The sequence below is a fragment of the Macrotis lagotis genome, chromosome X, assembly GCF_037893015.1.
Source record: "Macrotis lagotis isolate mMagLag1 chromosome X, bilby.v1.9.chrom.fasta, whole genome shotgun sequence".
In the NCBI taxonomy this organism is placed as follows: domain Eukaryota; kingdom Metazoa; phylum Chordata; class Mammalia; order Peramelemorphia; family Peramelidae; genus Macrotis; species Macrotis lagotis.
The window spans coordinates 187,212,610-187,236,561 of record NC_133666.1 but is presented as its reverse complement, the minus strand read 5'-3'; the positions used below and the strand labels follow the sequence as shown (position 1 = coordinate 187,236,561).

Genomic DNA, 23,952 nt, shown 5'->3' with positions numbered 1-23,952 from the left:
CTTCTGACACCTTTTGCCTGGACTGTTGCAAGGGCCTCCCATTTGTGTCCCTTCAGCAAGTTTCCTCTTCTTTCTACTTTATAACTTAACAAAGTTACTTTCCTTAAGTCAGGTCTGATCTTATGATTCCCTACTCAATAAACTCCAATTGCCTCTAGAATAAATCATAAATTACTTTCTTTGTCTTTTAAAGTGCTTCTCAACCTGGTGTCAATCTACCTTTCCCACTTCTCATTGTTGTTAAAGTCTATCCAAACTAGCCTACTTTCTTCCTTAGGCATGGACGACCTCAATGGTGGTGCAGTAGATAGAGCACTGGCCCTAGAGTCACGAGGACCTGAGACACTTGATTTTTACTAGCTGTATGACCTTGGGCATGTCATTAGCCCTGATTGTCCAACATCCGGGGCCATCTCTGGTTATCTGGATTCCACAGCACCCCTCCCATGCATGTCATGGCATCACCTCTGTGATGTCATGGTCTTCAACATTAACATAACAATGTCCTGTCTCCATGTCTTTGCACTGGGATGCCAGCAATTCAATTGTTTTAGTCATGACTGACCTCATCTTGGGTTTTCTTGGTAAAAATACTGGAATGGTTTTGCTTTTTCCTTCTCTAGTTCATTTTACTGAAAAAGAAACTGAGGCAAACAGGGTTAAGCCACTTGCTCAGGGGCACACAATTAATAAATTATGTTTGAGGTCAGATTTGAACTCAAGTCTTCCTGATGCTAGGCCCAGGATTCAATCCACAATAACATTTATCTTCCTGTCTCAAATACTAAAATATACTTTTTTTCCCCCTCCCCTGACTCCTGGAACCCCTTCCTACTTTTTTTTTAGGTTTTTGCAAGGCAAATGGGGTTAAGTGGCTTGCCCAAGGCCACACAGCTAGGTAATTATTAAGTGTATGAGACAGGATTTGAACCCAGCTCCTGACTCCAGGGCTGGTACTTTATTCACTGTGCCACCTAGCCACCCCTCCTTCCTACTTTCAAGATACAACTCAAACATCCTCTCTGTATCCCACAGCTGCTAGTGCCTTCCACCAACATCTCCTTGTAACTGTTCTATATATGTCTATATAGGTGCAGCTAAGACCCTGGAAGGTAAGAGCCGTTTTATTTTTGTCTTTTTTTTTTGTCACCAGCAGCTAAAACAGGTCCTGGCATACAATAGGCACTAAATAAATGCTGGTTGAAAAGGAAACCTCTTCCCTACCTTATCCCTAAATAAGAGATATTCACCCTTTTTTGGGGGGGGGCATATTTTGAGCTCCTGGAATATAACACTGCCCCCTAAGAAGACTTCAACAGGTCATTTTGAATCATAACTCTCTCTCTGAGACCAAGAGACTTACCTTCTTCAGCAGAAATCCGATGAACTTGTTTATTCCTACCCCAGAGGAATATGGAGGCACTTGAATCCACAAACAGTCTGTAGTAGCCAGCAATGAGGCAGGCAAGGTCTTTAGCACTATTAGATTCCAGCAACAGAGTGAGAAGCTTCAAAAGTAAAACAAGATCTATATTTATATAAGGACAAGAGAATTTTCAGAACATAACGATGATGCCTACTCATGGCCCATAGACCAGCATGGCCAATACATTCCATTGTCTACTGCCCTATTGCTAATGAAATGGATGAATATATATAAAGGTACTTCTAGTAAATACGTCATAATAATGCCCTTTCCCCAAGACAATCAGTAACCCTACCATTCCCTAACATCTTCTAGTGCCATTTCCCTTCTATCTCTGAATCAGAAAAGGCAATATAGTGAGAAGAGGGAGAGGAGAAGGGAAAAAGCTTTCACATACCACCTACTATGTAATAGGCCCTGAGCTGAGAGCTTTTATTCATATTATCTCATTTGAAAAGGAAGAGAAGGGTTAAGAACAATTTGAGAGGGAGAGGATGGCAAAAGGGTCATCCCTGAATGCTTAAAAAAAAGGCTAGATTTAGAATTTCTCAAATAGCAAGCAGGATAATATTCTAAATTAATCTCTCAATTCAGTTCCTTTAACATCCCTAATCTAGCCTCTTGAACACTGACCTGGCTCCATGTGCATAGAGTATAATCCCCTTGTCCTCATATCTAATCTTTACAAACATATGGCAATTCCCCCACAGTTTATTTTCTCACTCTAATGTTTTTGTATTTTGTTTCAGGCAATGGAAACATTTCTGAACCTTCCTGGGGGTTGGTAGACTTTGTTGTAATAGGCACAATCAGCATTAGGACCAGAGGACCATAAATGTTTCATCTTTTATTTTATTTTCTTACAAATTACTTTTTTAATCTTTAAGTCATCATATATCCCTTCTCCACTGAAGTGGGCATATGTTTTGGAACTCTGATACAGAGTTGTCTAACCTTAGTTACCTTGACATCCTGAAGATAAATTTTGACCATGCTCACTTTCTCCGACTCTTCCATCAGCTCTACTTGGCTAATATTTGAGAACTCTGCCAATGTTGACATAATGTTGAGTTTACTGTTAATAATCTGGCTGATTCCATACTTGGCTCCAACTAGAAGGGCGATGTATGATTCTCTATCCTGTAACTATAGGAGAACAGGTCTATGAGGAATTAACTTTCTATAATATCCATGAGATAACACACCACATTCAGATTGGGAGAGGAAGGCAGGCAATTTATTTTTATTTAATAAAACATTTCTCATATATTTATTTGTCAAATTGGCACTTGTGTTATTTCACAATATTGTTTTCTGACAGGAACATTGATTACTATTAAGAAGAAGGCTGCCTGAATTCAATTAATTCAAAGGCAAGGACTGGCTATTTTATGAATAAGGTGATGCTTGGGCTTCTTTCCACTAAAAGATACCCATATCAGCAATCTAGTCATTTTCCATGGTAACTGTCACAGTATATGTGAGTTTTAATAGAAAATATATAAGACCTTAATGGATCCAATATAGAGACCTTTATGTTGTTGATGTTCAGTTGTGTCCCTTGGAGTTTTCTTGGCAAATGGAGTGGTTTGCCATTTCCTTCTCCAATTCATTTTACAGATAAGAAAACTGAAGCGAACAGGGTTGAATGACTTGTCTAGAGTCACACAACTAATGTCTGAGGTCAGATTTTATCTCAGATGTTCTTGCCTCCAGATCTAACCACTCTTTGCACCATGAAGGTGCCCTCTGGATTAGAACAGGATCTGTTAGTTGGGTTCCTTTATCCTCAACCCTCCTGTTCAGCAGTTGCCTGGATCCTCCAGGGGGATGGGAAGAAGGGAGAGGTTGGGGACTAGAAAGTAGATAAAACTTGCATTTCTGAATTCTCAAAGACCCTTCACTCTTCTATTCTTCCCCCTCAAGCTACTCCCAATTCCCCATTAAGGGTACTCTTGCTCTAGTGATCCTTTGTTCCTTCTCCACTCCACCAAAAATTCCATTCTCTCTTCCTTCCCCAGGTGTAAAGAAAGTAACCTGATTAAACTAGTCCTGCAGGAAGTTAATAGGGTAAGTAGACTCTCTTAGATCCTTAGATCTTTTATCCTTATTCACAAATTCTCCTTCCCTGGTCCCCGCCTATGATTTAATCAGATATAGAAACAGGAAGGGCTGCCTATAATATCTGAATTCAGGCCCTTCAGAATATCTTCCTGCTCCACTAAAATCACTTCTGCACAAGTGACCCCAGAATTGCCTGGCTTATCAGTTCAAAAGTAATATTAATTGGAGTTATTTCTAGGAACAGATTCCAATTTATGTCCAATTACTGAGGCAGAGAGAAATGATTATGCACAGCATTAAATGTAATAGATAAACTGGTGTATTTTTTATTTGATTACAAGATTAAATTGTTTTTATGTGCTGTTTTCAGTAATTTATAAAGCTTAGTCATTGGCTTAAATTTAAAGAACCAAACCAAACCAAACCAAACCAAATCATCCACTGGGTTTATATCCCTACTCTGTATCCCTTATATCCCTTACTCTGTATATTTGTCATCTGGTTTTGACTCTAGATTAAAACACACACATAATAAAGTAGTATTTGATGGATTATATACAACTTGCCTAATTATTATTATTATTATTGTTGTTGTTGTTTTGGTCAAAGAAAGAGGAGGGATAGATGATAGGGCTAAGGGTTCACAGGGAACTGGATCTGGTGAAGGGAACTTCTGGTAGGAAAAACTCCCTCTCTTGGGTGCATTGCTACCTGCTCAGTAATTTTATAATCTTAGAGAGTTGCCTCAGATGCTGAGAAGCTAAATAATTTGCCCAGGTTCAAATAGCCAGGATGTGTCAAAGGATGAACCCAAAGATGAATTTTGTGATTCTGGCTCTTCACTGGAAATCACGAAAAATTAAGACTAAATAATGGATGTAGAATGTTAAGGAAGGAAGATTATTGAGATAATATAATCCAGGGGATTTTAGCTTGGAAGCTGTGAACTTAATTTTTTTATTTTTAGTGGGGGGCCAATTGGGATTATGTGAATTGTTCAAGATTACTCAGCTAATTAATAACCAAGGCAAGATTTGAACTCAAGTATTCCTGATTCTAGGGACAGTGTACCATCCCCTCAACTATCTAACTGTCCCTGTGTGAGCTTAAAAAAATTTTTTTTTGATAACTGTGTTTCAATAACAATTAGTTTCCTTTGTAATTCTATGTATTTTATTTTATGCATTTAAAAAAGATTATTCTGTTAAGGAGTCCCTAGGTTTCAACAGAGTGCCAAGGGGGTCCACTACACAAAAAGGTAAAGAATCTTTACTCTTTGTTCAATAATCTCATTTCACTGATGAACATGGAAACACTTGATTTGAAAAGTAGCCTCCAATTTCTTATTCACTGTAAACTTGGAGATTCGTATCCCCTAAAATTAAATGGAGGAAAAGAAACTTCCTCATGTATAGTAAAAAGCCCAAAACAATACCAAAAAACATTCTGTATAACCCTAAGCCATATTGAAATTGTTGAGTCTGTCAACAAAGAAAGCTTCTTCTCCTGTGATGGCTTTAAAAAAACCAGCACGGTAACCCCAAGATCTCAGGAAAATAGCAGGTCCTTAAAAATATATAACCTCTATGGTTCCTCTGAACTCTTAACATTCTATGACTGTTTTTACACAGTGTAAAAATAACATACAACATTATCAAAAGTGTTCATGTGCAATGTTCTCACAAACAAATGATGTTATTGTGTAAATTTCATCCATTTTATTTTGCTTTTGCTTTCAAGAACAGAGTGAAAAAAAGGAAAAACAATCATGTGTTTTGCTGGTACTGTTGTGATCATGTATACCATTACTGTCTACAATGATGATATAATTGTGTGGTTGATTCCCCAGGAGCAGAGGCAGAGCTGGGAGCAGAAATGATATAAAAGGTTCTCATAATTTTGGTTATCAAACATTCTGTACCTCAGGGAACAGACTCCACCCCTTGGGATTTGAAAAGAACACTTTCCTGGGAGTGCAGGGGCTGATCCTCTGCCTGCATGGACACATAAGTCTATAGGGGCATGACAGAAAGGCAATATGCCTTTATTAAGCACTACTATGTACTAAGCATATTGCTAAGGAATTTTTAAAAATAAATATTATTTTATTTACTTTTCTGGAAGTAAAAGTAAAGTAAAAATTTATTCTGCATGATTTCATATTTGTGATGGGTTTTAATAGCTCTTTCCTTCTCAATGGGTAAGTGGGGGGAGAGGATTTAAAGACAGGAAGAGAATTTATAACTGAAAATAAAATAAAATAGAATAAAAAAATGTAGTGTCTACATTCTACCAAGGTGTATTCAATAAGGTTTCAATTTTATGTCTTGTGGATATGTGAAGTGATATCTGTTATGAAATAAAATTAAGACTTCATTAACTATAAATGTTACTTATTTTATAAATACTTTTAACTTCTATAAGAGTACTCTCATGTCTTTGAGAAAAATTTTTGCATTAAAATAAACAATAACCAAAAACCCCAAATATTATCTCATCTGATCCTCACCGTAACCAGAGGTTTTATTATTGTGTTCATGCATTTTGGTCTTGCCCATCCCTTCATGACCCCATTTGTGGATTTTCTTGGTAGAGATACTGAAATAGTTTGCCATTTCCTTCTGTGGCTGATTTTATAGATGAGAAAACTGAGGCAAACAGGGTGAAGTGACTTGCCCAGGGTCACACAGCTAGGTAATTATCCAGTGTCTGAGACCAGATTTGAACCCAGGTACTCCTGACTCCAGGGCCAGTGCTTTATTCACTGCACCACCTAGCTACTATGTTTTTGAGATCAGATGAGTCTTCCTGACTCCAGATCCAAACAGTTGCACCACCTAACTGCTCAAATGGTAGGGGGTAGGTGCTATTGTTATCTCCATTTCACAAACTAAGGTAGTCAGAAGTTAAATGACTTGTCTAAGGTCACACAGCCAATAAACATCTCAGGTATCAACTCAGGTCTTCCTCCAGATCCAGCAGTCAATCCATTGCACTACCTAGCTAAAAAATCTGGAAGAAGAAAGGGAGTGAGTTTGAAGAAGAACATGATAAAAGGGTGAATAAATATATACATGGATGGCAAAATGCACTAAATGAATGAATTTTTCTTGTTTATTATTTAGCACTTGTAATAGGAAAAACTGTGCCAAAGGGAAGAGTGAGTCAGAAGATCAGGGGCTTCATATCTTAATTCAGCTAGTTATAAACTTCTGTGATATAAGGCAAGTCATTTAACTTTCCTGAGCCTCAATTCCCTTAGATGTAAGAAAATAAGGTTGAATTTGATGTTCTCTGAGTCCCCTTGCAGCCCTAAACCTGGGCTCCAGTGAACTTTAAGATTTGTCTTTTTTGTATATTTGTCTATAATGTTAATGGATTGAAGAACAGTTTTTTCCATTTTTTTATCTTCTACTGAATGCTTAATTCCACTGCAGTAACTGGCCTAAGATTTAATTATCTACACAAATCCCATGAAACTACCCAAGTCAAAAATAAATTGTGACTTCCAATTGATACGTACCATTAATGTGGCATTAAAGATTTTTCCGCCATATGTTTTCAGTTCTCCAAGGATTTGTAGATAGTTCAAACGCAATTGTGCAGCGGATATGAGTTGCTTGAATAATAAAATAGACAAAGATTTGTTTAAAAAAGAGTAAACTGTCTTGATCCAAACTAGATCTGAAAATGCCCTGAAAATTTTACAAACAGAAATGAATGAATTTGGGAATAAAAATAATCTCTCTGCAGAGGTACTAAAGGGGGAAACTAGAAAATTGTGATGACTAAGAAGCCTACAGCTAAATACTAAGCACAACCACATTGAAAAGATAAAATGTGTTTTTTTAATCAATCAAAAATTTATTAAATCACTTACTCAGTTTCAATTACTCTCCTAAGCATCATAAAAAAAGAAGCCAAAAAAAGAGGAAAGCCATATTCTGAGAATCTCCCTTTTTTAAATATGCATTTGAAATGGGAGAAGAAATTACCTTCATGAAGCTTACAATCTAATGGGGGAAATTTGCAAGCAAATATATACAAAACAAGTTATATAGCTAATAAATAGAAGATAATTAACTGAGGGAAGGAACTAAGAGATGTTGGAGAAGACTTTCTACAAAAGATGTTATTTTGAAAATGTACAATATATTTGAAAGACAACATTTCTTTTCTAAAAAATTTTCAAAAAAAAGGCAAAGTTCCAAACCTAATAATTTTTTTCTCATCTATAAAGTATAATACCAAAAAAATTGTATGAAACCATGAATATTAATGTACAATTTGGCTTTAAAAATGTATTATAAGTTCAATATATTACTTCTGAAGCTATCCTGTGTGTGAAAGACAAATTTCTAAAAATATTTGCAATTATATATATATATGTGTGTGTAGCTGTTCAGTCATTTTAGTTGTTGAGCCCATTTGGTGTATTTTGGCAAAGACAATGAAATGGTTTGACATTTCCTTCTCCAACTAATTTTAAGATTAGGAAACTGATGCAAATAGGATTAAATGACTTGACTGGGGCAACACAGCCAGTAAGTGTCTGAGACCAGATTTGAACTCAGAAAGATGAGTTGTCCTGACTTTAGGCCCAGTATTTGAGGGCAGTTAGATGGTGAAATGGATAGACCCCTTTAGTTGGGAGCACCAGAGTTCAAATTTGGTCTCAGACACTTGACACTAACTAGCTGTGTGACCCTGGGGAAGTAACTTAACCTTGATTGCCTCATATGCAGGGCCATTTCCAGTCATTCTGATCCATATCTGGTCCCTGGACAGATGGTTCTAGAAGAGGAAGTGAGGCTGGTGACTTAGCACAGCCCCTCCCCACTCAAAACCAATTCATGTGCTTGTCATGGCATCACCTCCCTGAAACCATGGTCTTTTCCAGTTACCTACACCCCTTTTCTGGTTTTAGAGAATTGCCTAGGGCAGAGGTGTCAGACTCACCCTCTCAGAACACTCCCAAGAATAGCCTGGAAGGAGCTTAAATGAAAATGGGAAAACATTTAACAAATAAATATGATTTTCTAATCCATTAGGGTTTTTTTGTTTGTTTATTTATTTAAGACAGTGGGGTTAAGTGACTTGCCCAAGGTCACAAAAGTAGGTAATTGTTAAATGTCTGAGGCTGGATTTGAACTTGGGTCTTCCTGATTCCAAGGCCGGTGCTCTATCCACTGTGCCATCTAGCTGCCCCCAATCCATTGTTTTTTGTGGGGTTTATTTTTTTTTAATTTTATGATTTTTTTAAGTCAATATGCTACCCCTCAGGTATCAGTTTATGTTTGAGTTTGATACCATTGATACCATTGACAGAACTGTGATGGTTAGTTACAGCCCAGATGTTTAACAAAAAAAAAATTACACTGATTCAGGAGCCCATTTACCTGAATAATCCCATCACAGGATTATCCTAGATTCTGCTGCTCACCCTGCCAAGTCTAGTATCAGAGACTGGTTGAAACTTCTGAACAATCTTTGTCTCCACAACCCTCCTTTAGAATAAAGTCCTGTGATGTCTTTGCTTCAGAGTGGGCTATGCTTGCTAGGCGGTACAGTGGACAGAACACTGGCCTGAAGTCAGGAAGATGAGTCTTCCTGAATTCAAATCTGGCCTCAGTCACTTAGTAGCTATGTGACTCTAGACACATCATTTAACTCTGTTTGCCTCAGTTTCCTCATCTTTAAAATGAACAGAAGGAAATGGCAATCTTTGCAAAGAAAATCTCAAATGGGTCCCTGAAGAGTAGGACATGACTGAAAAGAACTAACCAACAAAATGGCTGTTCTGAATATTCAGTGTGGGCATTTTACCTAAATTCATTATCTAATTCTTTAACTATATCCATCATAGCAGTCTTATTCAGCAAGTGATACCTGGTTCACACCTTCCCTCAAGAAACCTCAGTCATCCAGGTGTGGCAGAGATGGGAGTTTTCACATACATCACTGCTAGGTTTCCATAAAGTTGCACCTATTCTTCCTCCATGGAAACTATGTATGATGCATATTGGGAGAGTGGGGCCAAGATTAATGAACAGATTATGCTTTGATTATCCTTTATTTTGCTGTTCTCTTTAGCAAATGCTTCCTATTTGAGTTAATGGCTTAGGGGTGGCTAGGTGGCAGTGGATAAAGCACCAGCCCTGGAGTCAGGAGTACCTGGGTTCAAATCTGGTCTCAGACATTTAATAATTACCTAGCTGTGTGGCTTTGGGCAAGCCACTTAACCCTGTTTGCCTTGCAAAAACCTAAAAGAAAGAGTTAATGGCTTCACTGTGATTGATTTGTGTGAATAGGAGACACACAGGTACCAAGGAACTAAGCTTGTTAGCTTAGGTGTACCACATCACATGAAGGTTTCCCTTAGAACACTGATAGTGGATTTTTAGCATGTTGTCTGTGGTCAGTTCCAGGTCTGGAAAACCCAAGTCTCTTTTGACTGTAGATTTCTATGATTCTATGAAATTTGCTATCTTACCAGAGGTTTTTGTCACTTGTACTTACTCTGGAGTACACAAACTTGGGTTTACTAATTCTTAGGACTTATTTGTCCATCACTTGCTAAGGGTTGGAAATATCCAAATAGGATATCCCACCAGTTATTGGTACAAAGGAATGGTACTTATCTGCCAGAATATAAAAGACAATATTCTTCAGGAGAACCACTGAAATGAAGAAAAATGCTACTTTGAGAGTCTCCCTTTCTAAATATTATCTGAAATGGGAGGAGAAATTTTAATATTAAACAAGAGATGACATTCCAGAGAAGATGGATCATGAACCACTAGAGAGGTAACTAACATTTTTTTTAGGTTTTTTTTTTTTGCAAGGCAAACGGGGTTAAGTGGCTTGCCCAAGGCCACACAGTGCATTATCCACTACGCCACCTAGCCGCCTGGACAACTAACATTTTTGCAACTTCTTTCAATTATACAGTCTCTGAGAAAGAATAGAATAGATAGAAACAAGTAGAAAGTCACTTCAAAAGGAAAACTCCTTGCTTGGAGGAATGGCTTTCTTTCCACTATGCTTCCTGCTTTTATCTATCTCAAACATGAGAATTATCAGAATGTACTCATGTGATTAAGTTTGTTCACTAATATTTTAATAGGATAGAATGACATTTTAGCAATTCCAAGAAATTTCAGACTAATGTGGTCTATAATGGGAACAATAATCCCAAAGGCCATTTGTCTCAGTTTATACAACATAAACACAATGTCAAGGACTCTGAGGATTTTTGTATTCTGAGAACTAAAAAGGCCTGGAGGATTGAGCATATCCCTACTTCAAATTCTCAGAGATACCTAAGGATTTACTTCACATAAAGGACATTCAAGGGTTCCCAGAAGGGTACATCAGACAATACCTGAATGGGTAGCCTGAACAGAGGTAATGTGTCTAAAACCTAAAGAGTTTTAGCAATTAAAAAAGAGAGACTAATCATAGTCATATAATAATAATAATAATAATAATAATAAAAACAACAGTAGTAACATATAGTACCTTAAAATTTGCAAAGACCTTTACATTTTTTTCTTATTTGGTCCTATAAAGTGGACATTTATTTCCCTCTTTTGTAGACAAGGAAACTGAGGTTGAGAGACGACATTCTGAAGGTCACATAGCTACATGGTATCTGAGGCAGGATTTGAATTCAGATCCTGTTGATTCCAATTCTATCACTGTAGGCACTGTATCATCCATACCTGACTGTGGGCAGTCAGATCCTATCAGGGACAAAATTCAAACCTAGGTCTTCCAATCCCAAATTCGCCCAATGTATTACAATAAATCTGTTAAGAGTTTTAAGTGAAGTCTAAGAAAAATTTAATTAAAAACAAAACAAACAAAAACCCTATCATGCTTACATAGGTCTCAATGACAGATTTATGAACAACAAACTGTACCTTCTGCCTGGGCTCCAGTAAGCTCTGATTCCTCTTCATATGGAAGCTAATGGCTTTTTTTATATCTTTGCCTCGCATGTTCCGGAGCAAAGTTGGAGATATAAAATTCTCTATTCCCCAGTCTTTCCTGTCAAGAGACAAAGATGATGATTTTTAAAGTGCACTTTACTCTGATGAAGAGTGTAATTATATTTTATCCTCTGCTTATTGTTCCCACAAGCCTATAATTATGAGGTCATTTTGCCAGTGGAGGGCCCTTTTATACCAACCTCCACAGCAATTATCAACAACTATTCAGGAATTAAGCAGCCAGTGGCATTTTCTGTGGTTAGTCCATTTACTCTGTTATTTGATACATCCAGTGGGTAGAGATAATACAAACCTAACAAGGACAGAATGGGTTGAGTGTCCAGGGTGCCAGAGTTGAGAATTAGAAGATAATTCTTATTACAACCACCAATATACCTTCAACTCTGGGGATCACCCTCCAGGGCTCAATTGTCATCTGGCTCTGTAAAGGGAATAACAGTCTATCTTACTGTGTATTTATGAGGGGGCCAACATGTATATATCTCAGGTTCTGGGGACCATCACTGTTTCTCATGCCTCTCAACTAATAAATGCACCACTATTTATTAACCCATAAAGAGGAGCTTCAGATCAAAAGGGAATATGGTTGGAAATAAGAGTAGAAGGAAAGCTATAGAGCACACATGGTTCTTTCTGGGGTGCTTTCTCAAACCCCTTCCATCTGTGTCACATAGAACTCAATTGCACCAACAATTCAATATTCATTAAGTGCCCATTTTGTGTCTGGTAGGGCAGCTCAGCTTGGTGGCACAATAGATAGAGGGCAGGGCTTGAAGTTAGGAAGACTCATCTTCCTGAGTTCAAATCTAGTTTCAGACACATATTAGCTGTGTGACCCTGGGAAAGTCACTTAACCTGTTTGCCTCAGTTTCCTCATCTGAGCTGGAGAAGGAAATGGAAAAACCACTCCAGTATCTATGCCAAGAAAATTCCAAAAAGAATCACAAAGAATCAGACATAATTGAAACAATTAAACAATAAGATGAGCCTGGCACTGTGCCCTTGAGATATAAAGAAAGTAAAAAAAAAATAAACCTGCTTTCAATGAGCTCATGTTACATTTTCTTCTCAGGTTAACTATCTCTGGTTCCTTTGATGGCAATGTTCTCTAGGCCCAGATAATCATCTTGGATTGCTATCTGGTCAGTGTGCTTCTAAATCACAAACTAATTCATTGTCTTCAGTGAAGGATCTATACTTTTTTTTATTGATATTTTATTTTTTTAATTACATGTCATGAATATTCCTCAACATTCATCCACCTGCGCATTCGCAAGTTATACATCCTTCACCCTCCTTTCACTGGATCTATACTTTCCAAAGTCATACCTTCAAGGTATAGATATTACCATTACTGATCCCCTTAACCAAAAATGAATGATCTTTTCTTCTTATCAACTCTTCAAGGTGTTCTTAGACATGTTACTCATGAAATCTACTCTTTACTTTCCATTTACACATACAATAAATAGTTGTTTGTGCATTGTCTTCTTCCATAAACACCTTGAGGACAGGGACTAGGCTTCTGCATTTCTTTATATCTCCAATGCTTATTTTAGCATAGAGCAATAAATTCTTGATTTATTGGTTGAATGATGTTTTTTATCTACCCCATTAGAATTCAATCTCTGCATGGGGAAGATGTCCTAACAAAAAGTTTGTGGTAGGCTGGAACATTGGGCCAAAACAAATACAATACAGATAAATGTGAAGTCTTACACCCTGGAGAAGTTGGGTGCCTCAGTAGATAGAGCACTAGGCCTGGAATCAGGAGGACCTAAGTTCAAATTTGACCTCAGACTCCTAATAATTACCTAGCTATATAATCTTGGGCAAATCACTTAACCCCAATGCCTTGCAAAAATAAAACAAAACAGAAAGTCTTATACCTTATAAGTGCAGATGGGAGGTATGGATTGGAAAGATGTGGGAGTCTTAGGGGACTGAAAGCTTGAGTTACTATAATAAGGACATCTAATGAAAATCTTGCAGGTTGGTCAGGTCCAGAAGCTCTAGGAAGCACATGTACCCATTCTCCCTTTTCTTCTCTAGTTAAAACAATTAACCAGTTTCGGGGCAGCTAGGTGGCGCAGTGGATAGAGTAGTGGCCCTGTAGTCAGAAGGACCTGAGTTCAAATCCGACCTCAGATGCTTAATAATTGCCTGGCTGTATGACCTTGGGCAAGCCACTTAACTCCATTGCCTTAAATAAATAAAAAATAAAAATAAAAATAAAACCAATTAATCAGTTTCTTAGTTTAAGACCAATGAGTGCAAAGATGAAGGATAAAAATACCTTGCAGTGCGGCTAGGTGACGCAGTGGACAGAGCAACGGCTCTGGAGTCAGGAGTACCTGGGTTCAAATCTGGTCTCAGACACTTAATAATTACCTAGCTGTGTGGCCTTGGGCAAGCCATTTAACCCCATTTTCTTGCAAAAAACCCCACCAAAAAACCAAAACCAAAAAAAAAAAACTTCCTGTGGGATAACTTGAAAGAATTATTGTTGAGGAACTGTCATTGGGAAGTTATCTTCCATAGTATATTATTGGGGTACCATAACTAAAGCTTGTTAGAGGCTGAAATGGAAGGAAAGAGCTAGGAGTTCTTAACCAACAGATCTGTGAACTTGGGTGGGAACAAACAAAAAAACCCATCTTTATTTTCACTAACCTCTAAGCAAAAGTGGATATTTCCTTAAATTTTTAAAACTATTATTCTGAGATGGAATCCATAAGCTTCACTACACCACCAAAAGGGTCCATGACCCCCCAAAGGGTTACAAATTCCTGCTTTAATTATTATTTAATTATCAAATATTATACATTGTTGACTACTTTTGTTACTTTGGGGTTATAGTCATAACAATAGTTTAACTGATGTTTAGATTATCTTTTAGTTTAATGGATTAACATGGTAAAAATTTATGAATAAAATCCCAGAATCCAAGAGTTTGAAGTTTTCTTGACCAACCTGTAAATATCTAAACAAGAATCCTTTCTATAATATGTCAAACATTAGTCATCCAGTCTGGATGTGAAGCCTTCTTGCAAGCGGGAAGCCACTGCTCCCTGTGGCAGGTCATTCCACTTTTGGATAGCTCTATTATTATGAAGTTTATACTTATAGGGGGCCTATATAGGCTTTCCTACAAATTTGACCCACTGCTCCGTGCTCTAGTACTCCAGTGCAAGAAGAGGCATAAGTCTAAAACCATTATCACATGACATCCCTTCAAATGCCTTAAGGCAACTTCAAAGCATTTTCTTCTCAGGTTAACTATCTCTGGTTCCTTTGATGGCAATGTTCTCTAGGCAGGGATAATCATCTTGGATTGCTATTTGGTCAATGTGCTTCTAAATCACAAAGTAATTCATTGTCTTCAGTGAATTTATTTACATGAAGACAAAAGATAGAATAATTTTTGGTTTTTTTTTTCAGCTAATATTATCTTATTTTTTTCCAACTACATGTAAAGATAGTTTTCAGCATTCATTTCTGTAAGATTTTGCATTCCAAACCTTTTTCCCTCCCTATCTTCCCTTTCTTCTCCCCAAAACAGCAAGTAATTTGCTATGTCATATATGTACAATCATTTTAATCCCTATTAGTCATGCAATCAGAACAAAAGGGGAAAAATCTCGTGAACAGAATAATTTTTGGACAGACTATCATAAATTTAGACCACAAGTCAGAATCTGTAGCAGGGAAAAAACTCATGAATTACAAATTGTATCCTTAAGGTTCTCTAATGAGTTTTCTCTTAATGACAACCTTTGACTTCTTTTTTGATAAGGAAAGAATCAAGTCATAGGAATCATCACACCTGCTGACTGGTGGGTTGAGTGGTGAACGCTCCTCCCCAAACCTCTGTGTAAGGAGGAGACCCAGGCCAGTCATCTCCCTTTCTCTTTCTCTTCCTTTTCCCCCCATCCCCTTTTCAATTTCCTTATGCTCCATTAAATCATAAACTCCTTGAGGGCAGCTTCTATCTTTGTTTTTCTTATTTGTATCCATAACACTTTGCACAATAATTAGCCCATGAAGGATTTAATAAATGTTTATTGACTGACAATACCCTGGCAGCACCTTTTCTTCCTATTTTTTTTTTTTAGGTTTTTGCAAGGCAAAAGGGGTTAAGTGGCTTGCCCAAGGCCACACAGCTAGGGAATTACTAAATGTCTGAGACCGGATTTGAACCCAGGTACTCCTGACTCCAGGGTCAGTGCTTTATCCACTGCACCACCTAGCTGCCCCTTTTTCTTCCCATTTCAAGAGCCCTTTTCGGATTTGAAAAGGCTGGATGATTAGATAGTAGCCCTTTGGGGTTTGTTGGTTTTAGTTCTCTTTGTTTTACTCCTGATGTGTCTGACCTGGACTGGTGCAGCCCTCCTTAGGCAACCTGGGTCAGCATATTGATGAGGAGCCAGTGAGGCCACCCAACTGGCCCAGTACATAGCAGCCCAGCATTCCTGGACTCAAGGGATCTTCCTGTCTCAGTCTACCAAGTGGCTAGGACTATAGGCTTGCACCACCATCACCATTCCTGATGTTTCTGGTTGATTGATACATGGTCTAAAAACAAATTAACTTTTTTTCAATTAACAAAAATCTATTTTCTCTCTCCTTGCCTTGGGTGGGTAGGGGGGATAAGAAAAACCGAAATGTTTGTAACCAATATGCATAGTTAAACTAAGCAAATTTCTGCACTGGCCACATCCAAAAACAATGTTTCATTCTGCATCCTGAATTCATCACCTTTCTATCAAGAGGCAGGTAGCATTCTTCATCATCAATCTTTTAAAATCATCAGTAATCATTAAACTGAACCAAAATTTCTTCATCTTTACAATATTGTTATTGTATAAATTGTTCTAGTCCTGGTCACCTCACTCTGTGCCTGATGGAAACTTACTGTTTCAAGCATTATTCCACTTTTGATTGATTCCAGGTTTAGAGAGACTCAAAAGAATGTTCTATAATTTAACCTTAGATTGTTTCTTCATAACAGAGCTGCAACCTCTGCTGGGCCCCAGAAAAATCATAGCATCATAGACTCTGATCTGGAAGAAGCCTTCTCTTTGGTTTTACAAAAAAGGAAAATAAAGCCCATCAATCTAGGCCCATCACCAGAGAGGTGAGGTAGTTGATAAAGCACTGGACTGGAGGTCAGGAAGATTTGAGTTCATCTCAGACACTGGCCAGCTGTGTGACCCTGGGCTAGTCACTTAACCTATGTCTACTTCAGTTTCTTCATCAGCAAAATGGGGATAATAATCCCAGGGTTGTTGTAAGAATCAAATGAGATAACATTTATTTGCAAGTTGTTTACAAATTTTAATGAGCTCTATTATTGCTGTTATCATTGCTATTATTGTTATTAGACACATCCAAGAACATATATCAATCAAGCTATCAAGGCAGAATTCAAATCCAGACCCTCCGACTCCAAAATCCAGTTCTAGTTCTACTGTATCATACTAACTCAAAATCTTCACACCCTCATCTCTCCTGTAGTTTTTATATATATGACCAGACTTACTGGGGTTTTTTTGTTCAAATGAGCTAGATCCACACAATAATCCACACAATATTTCAACCCTAACTTGTAGAATCTATTTGATTACTCTGACTGACCAAAGGCTTCAAGGATAGTCACACGATCTATAAAGCCAAAGAGAGAGCCAAAGCAAGTTCTGAATGAACTGCATAGGCCCCGCAGGCTCTGTTAGAGAAGAGAGTATCTGAATATCCCACTTACTCTATGTATTTCAAAGAGATCTTCTGTGGTTGGGCGCAAGCATAAATCCGTTCTTGAATGTGCAATGCTGCTAGTCGTAATGCAGAGCTGCATTTCATTTCAATCGCAAACCTTTCTTGAAGCACATCACTGCAGCTCTGAATTCAACAATATTGAACCAATGGGAAAACAGAAAAATGGTCCATTAGAAAGTTTTTTCATGTTCATAGGTTTGAAGGTAACAGGATGCAAAATTAGTCATGATAAACTGTAATTAAAAGTTGGATAAGGGTTTCTAAGCTTTGGAGGCAGCATAATCCTAGGAGGACCAGAGCACCTCATTTTGTTTGGCTAGAGTTCCTTAATTTATAAGATGTGGATAAATTCCAGGCATCCCTCTCAAACAGATTAACTGCATTGGGTGTATAGCTGTGGATTAGGATGGAAAGAAGGCCCAGGCCCAAGAACTCTCCTCTAGCTGTAGCAAGCTTCTGTGAATCTCAGTCTCCTGCAAAATGAAGGAATGGAGAGTATATATTTAAATTTTTTTGGGTGGGGAAATAGCCCTAATGATTTTTAAAAGATATTTTAAATCACATCATTTATTCAGAATCATCAAAAGCTGGAACCTGTGTTAGCAACATAAAGAAACAGAGATGTTTGGGGGCTGACCAGAAGACAAGAACAAAGTATAAAAGTCAGAGATTTTGTTGCTGACATATCCCCACAATAAAGGAAGGGATGTGTCCAGGTTTTTTTCCTCGCCTTTTGTCCTTATTCTAACTTCACAGACAAGCTCTTCAAAAAGGAATTACAGAGCAAGGTAGCTTTCACTGCCTCAATTCCACACAACTTCTGAAGGTTTGTTATAGTGTTTCAATAGTTTTTAGAGATGCCAGTTACAATCACATTGTTACAGATGTATAAGAAGTTTTCTATGTCTAAGTTGGTCTGCCGCTAAAGGCTTGAAATCAGCACCAGAAAAAGGTAGGGGGAAAAAAAAAAGACAGTTTTACCCAGGGGTAATTTTCTGGCTTTTCTGGCCTCGGTGACTCTTAGAGAGGCTGATAGCCTTTGGTTATCCCACAAAAGAATTGTTCTTTCTGACAGGGAGAGGCTTCCAAGTCATCACCTGCTAGCAGAGATAGTACCAGAGGGTAACAGCTGGCTCCAAAAAGATTATCTATCTGAATCCTAATGGATGGAGACTGATAGTATCTTGCAACTATAGACAAGGATGGGTACTCAATAGAGATAACGTGTAGAGTAGAAAGGCAACATCTATTGTGGATATGTTACATCCATAGGGAAAAATTATGGAGAAGGATATAACAAAATCACCCAAGAAAGCTGACCATCCTAAAGGATCAGAATTGCCTCGGATATGCTTGCTTTCTACTGATATACATTCCCCTACTAGCAGGCCCAGATAGGATAATGTGCCACATTTATAAATGTGGAGATTTATTACTTTAGCTACTATGCTGGTTTACTAAATGCTATTTGCTTTGGGCTAATTTGTCCTTAAAGCAGCTAGGTAGTGAAGTGGATAGAGCGCTGGCCTTGTCAGGAAGACTCATTTTCCTGAGTTCAAATCTGGCCTCAGATCCTTATTATCAAGTCACTTCACCCTGTTTGCCTCTGTTTCCTCATCTATAAAATGAACTGGAAAAGGAAGTGGCAGACCACTTCAGAATCTTTGCAAAGAAAACCCTAAATGAAGTTTAACATGATTAAAATGACTCAACAACAGCAATAACAATTTGCCCTTTGTTGCCTGGTAAAAGAAAAATAAATCAATGGATGCTCCTAAACTAGGGTTTTGAATGGATGCTGGCCCACAGAGTACTTTAAACTGGAAGTAGTTTTTCTGGAGTTCCAAGTGTGAGAGGCCATCCCCAGCATTGCACTGAAAAAAGAAGGCTAAGGAAAATCAAGTTTTGTTCCCTTGCAAGAAGAATTGTTGGGTTTGGGGTTTGTTCTTTTTTCTTTTTTTTGGTCAAAACAATGCATTGACTGTTGTTTTTCATTATTAAGGCTTAACTTTTTTTTCCTATTGAAAGAGATTCTAACAATTATAACATCTTTTGAGAAGGCAATCTGTCACTACATGATATAATACATATTCACCTGCAAATAGAGATATTCAAAGGCAACTGGATCTTCTTTCAGGAGATCCAATGGATCCTTTGGGACAAAACACAGTCTAAAAAGACATCTGTAGTCATGTGACTCTTTTCTTTGTACCACCTGCAATGTTTAAGTTAAAGGTAATTAGTTTTTTAATTTCAACCCTCAGATTACACAAATAGCATTTTAAAAGATAAGACAGTAAGAGATAGCCTTTGTCCATCCTGGTTATAAGCGAATGCACAATAAAAGGGCCATGAACCTTTAGTTCTATTTTTTGTACTACCAATCCTGAGAGGAACAGAAGAAATAAAAAACTTTAGTGTTGGGGAAAGAGGGGAATAAATGAGTTTGGGACCAGAATTCTTCTGTTATGAAAAATACTTTTAGACTCAGTGAACATATTCTTTCTCTTAAGTAGGAAAAGACTTTGTTATAATTCTTCATATCCAAGAATGTCAACATTCCATGAATTATGACCAATTTCTTTCCCTCATTTTTCCTCTTCTAATTTCATAGACTCATACCATTCCTCCTCTAACACAGAATTACCTAGTCCAAGTATAGTGGTGCAGGGAAGGTGGGACAGAAATCTGTCACTGACCAATTTTTAAAGGCCTACATATAGATGGGGAAAAGGAGATGTACTTACTTTGAAAATAACTACTAAGAAAGAAAAAGAAACACCTATTTAAAAAAGGACAGTGTTAGAAATGTAGAAGGTTTGACCAAGATGGGAGAGAAAAAGGAAGAAGAAAAAATATAAGGAAAAAACATTTAAGAAGTAAAAAAGTCAGAGGAGAAACAAAAGAAAAAAGAAAACATAGTTTTAAATCAATAATGCAGGGGTTCTTAACTTTTTAATGTCATTGCTCTCTTTGCCAGGATAATGAAGGTTATGTACTTTTTTGCAAATTTTTTAAGTGCATAAAATAAATTACTAGGAATAATAAGAGACAAAAAAATAGCAAAATATTTATTTTTTTAAAATTTGGAAGAGGATACAAACAAGGCAATTTTGTTACTGCCTCATTAAAGTTTTTATATATCCCAAAATAACTACAAAAATGATATTTTCATAAATAATACTCTTCTCCATCTTTGTATATTCATATATTTATATTTTCTATTGTTTATCATGTCCAAAAAAGGTAAATGGAGAAAATACAAATCATTATTGACTAAACAGAGTTCTCTTATATTAAATTCATTTTTTTTAAATTGATATTTTATTTTTCCAGATACATGTTATAAAAATTTTTGAATATTTGTCCATATGAATATTTTTAAGTTACATAATTTCCTTTCACCCTCCCCTTGCCATTCCCCCTCTCCTCAGTGGCAGTCAGGTGAATATTGCACATACACATTTGTAACACATCCATTATTAAGAAAAACAGATATACTAAGAATGACATAGAGTTTAATTCAGAAAAGATTAGGCACCAACTTACCTGCTCAATAAATTCATCTTCATGGAGAAGATGCAACTTGGAGATATTATACTGCTCTTCCAGGGCAAGAGCAAAGTGGTCAATACTACGAATGGACAGCTTCTCCTTCACAGTTAAGATGATGTCCTGGTAAGCAAGGAGAATAACCACAGCCACATTTCAATAATGGCATTTCTGAAAGCATCTTTGCCAGGGAATATCAAACATCTCTTTGTTAGAAGAAATTGGCTTTTGGCTGTATGTTTAGGAAAGGTGACAAAGATAAAATGCTCCCCTTGTCTGTCTTTAGGGCATAGGTAATCAAAGTGGGATACAGGCCCACCAAGAATTATTCAAGAATCTTATCAAGGATGTATGAGGAATAGTTGGTAAATACTTGCATTATGAAGTATTCCAAAAAGTAGTAGAATTGGTGGGAAAAAATTTTGAATTATATAAAGTTTTCTTTATGAAAATTAATTTCTTTGATTTTTATTTTTTATGCATATTCATTATAAAATCTAGGAGTTAATTTTTTATCACAGTGAAGAGGAAGTACATAGTAAGTACAAGCACTCTATGAATTTTAATGAAAGGCAAAGAATACAGGGATAGAAAAAATTTTGCAATGTGACAGAATAGTACTGTGCTGGAAGAAATGATGAGAATGTTGATATTAGAAAATCAGGGGGGCAGGCTAGGTGGCTCAGTGGATAAAGCACTGGCCCTGGAGTCAGGAGTACCTGGGTTCAAATCCGGTCTCAGACACTTAATAATTACCTAGCTGTGTGGCTTTGGGCAAGCCACTTAACCCCATTTGCCTTGCAAAAACCTAAAAAAATAAAAATAAAAATAGAAAAAAAAAGAAAATCAGGGAAAGACCTGCAAGAAATAATGGAGTGAAATGAAAAGAACCAAGAGAATGTTATTTTTAGTAATAGTAACAGTTTAAAGAACTGTGGGATTATTACCATTGGTTTAAAGCATCACCAAAGCTATTTTATTCTAAATCTATTGACCATGAATAAAATAAATATTAAAATACATAAACAACAGTAAAATGATGATACCCATAACGGGAAAGCTGGATTATTTATGATCAAATTCTAAATATATGATTTAATTTCAGTAAGTTTTTTTGGGGGAGGGAGATTGGTTTTATTATTTCACCAGCTCCTTCTACTAATGTGTACTGATACATCTGTAATTTATACTCTTAGAGAACTGAAAGAGAAACTGAGAGATGAAGTGATGGGTTCCCTAACCCAATCAGTCTAGGCTGGAGGCAGGTCTTGGGCCCAGCTGGTATAAACTCCAAGTCTAGCTCTGCATTCATTTAAACCATGTCATGTCCTCCTCTTTTAAAGAAGTTAATAACAAAAACCATTTCTTTATTTTCATACACTCTATGTACTCTTTAATGCATTTCTATGTATTTTTCAGATTTTATTGCTATTATGCTTAGTCATAATATATATTCATGTGAATAAATATATCTTATTGTTTTATTCACTCCCAGAAGTCTCTTCTAATTCTTTACCGACTCACTGAACAACACATGGGAACCAATGATGATTTGTTAGGGACTGTTGTGTATGGGAGCACTGTAAATTATCTTTACCCGGTGTCCTTGAGCACCAGAGTCCTAGCTTACTAAGTGCCACAGGAGTGGAAGTGGATTAGAGACTGAGGGGGCATTTAAGCACTGGTGTTTGGTTCAATAAATGGAGACCTTGGAGAACTTGTCATCCTTGTCTTCCTTGTCTCCTGCCCCTTCAATGGTTGCCTGGGGAAAATTGAAGGAGTCCAGAAAAGGGTGTCAACAATGATTAGCCACTAAATTGTTCTCCAAGACCTCCTGGGTTGCATAAAAGTTAGATGCAAAATCTTTTGTCTTGAGGCATCCACCCAATGATTTTTACCCATAACTTTGAAGAGCTACTATCTTCCCATCCCCTTCTCCTCTGTTTTCTTTTCATTTCAATTACTCATAGAAGTGATACTAAATAAAATGTAATACCCTCTGCCTTGCAGCTGAAACCCAAGAATGGCTTGCCCATACCACCAGCTCTGAAGTTGAATTTCCTAAAATAATAGTAGTTAACAGGCTCCTCGAGATTTGAAAAGTGCTTTGCATATTATCATCTCATTTGATCCTCACTACAATCCTCTAAGGTAGATGATATCGTCCTCTTTTTACAGAGGAGGAAACTGAAGCTGAGAGAAGTTAGGTTAAATAACTTGCCCAGGGTCTGAGGCAGGTAGTGAACTCTGGTTTTCCTGGTGAATCCAATGACAATCAATCACTGAGCATTTATTAAGTGCCCATCATGTACCAGCATGGGATACAAAGAAAAACAATCTCTGCTTTCAAGAAGTTTTCAGTTGGAAATTAAATGAATGTCATTCATTTGGGGAATGGCTTAACAAACTGTGGTATATGTATGTCATGGAACACTATTGTTCTATTAGAAACCAGGAGGGACAGGATTTCAGGGAAACCTGGAGGGATTTGCATGAACTGATGCTGAATGAGATGAGCAGAACCAGAAAAACATTGTGCACCCTAATAGAAACATGGGAGTGATGACCAACCTTGATGGACTCGATCATTCCATCAGTGCAACAACCAGGGACAATTTTGTGCTATCTGCGATGGAGAATACTATCTGTATACAGAGAGGGAGTTGTGGCGTTTGAACAAAGATCAAACACTATTACCTTCAATTTTGAAAAAAAATCCATTATCTTATTGTGTAGTTTTGCTATCTCTTATACTTTTTATCACATTCAACTGAGATCAGTGTATACCGTGGAAACAATGTAAAGACTAACAGAATGCCTTCTGTGGGGGGTGGGGGGAGGGAAGTAAGAATGGGGAAAAATTGTAAAACTCAAAATAAATAAAATGTTTCTAAAAAAAGAAGCTTTCAGTCTAATATTAGGGGAGACAATATGAAAACAATTCTGAACAAACAAGATATATACAGGATAAATGGGAAATAATAAATAGAGGGAGGGCATTAGCATTAAGGGGGGATCAGAAAAGGCTTCTAGAAGATGGGATTTTAATTGTGAGCTTATTGAGAGAGGGCTTGTCTTTCTTTTCTACTTATATCACTAACACTCAGCATGATTTAAATA

General features: G+C 37.1%; 1 protein-coding gene across 6 annotated transcripts in view; it reads right to left on the bottom strand.

The window, feature by feature from the left end:
* FRMPD1 (FERM and PDZ domain containing 1) overlaps positions 1-23,952 on the bottom strand; it is a 263,914-nt gene that overhangs the window by 8,648 nt on the left and 231,314 nt on the right. For all 6 annotated transcript variants that reach the window (XM_074200548.1, XM_074200549.1, XM_074200546.1 and 3 more), the window contains 7 exons: positions 20,830-20,955; positions 19,376-19,495; positions 17,267-17,403; positions 11,416-11,542; positions 7,014-7,109; positions 2,390-2,572; positions 1,364-1,508 (listed from right to left, as the gene is read on the bottom strand). In XM_074200548.1, coding sequence (XP_074056649.1) covers positions 1,364-1,508; positions 2,390-2,572; positions 7,014-7,109; positions 11,416-11,542; positions 17,267-17,403; positions 19,376-19,495; positions 20,830-20,955 — 934 coding nt within the window. The remainder of the gene's footprint in view (positions 1-1,363; positions 1,509-2,389; positions 2,573-7,013; positions 7,110-11,415; positions 11,543-17,266; positions 17,404-19,375; positions 19,496-20,829; positions 20,956-23,952) is intronic.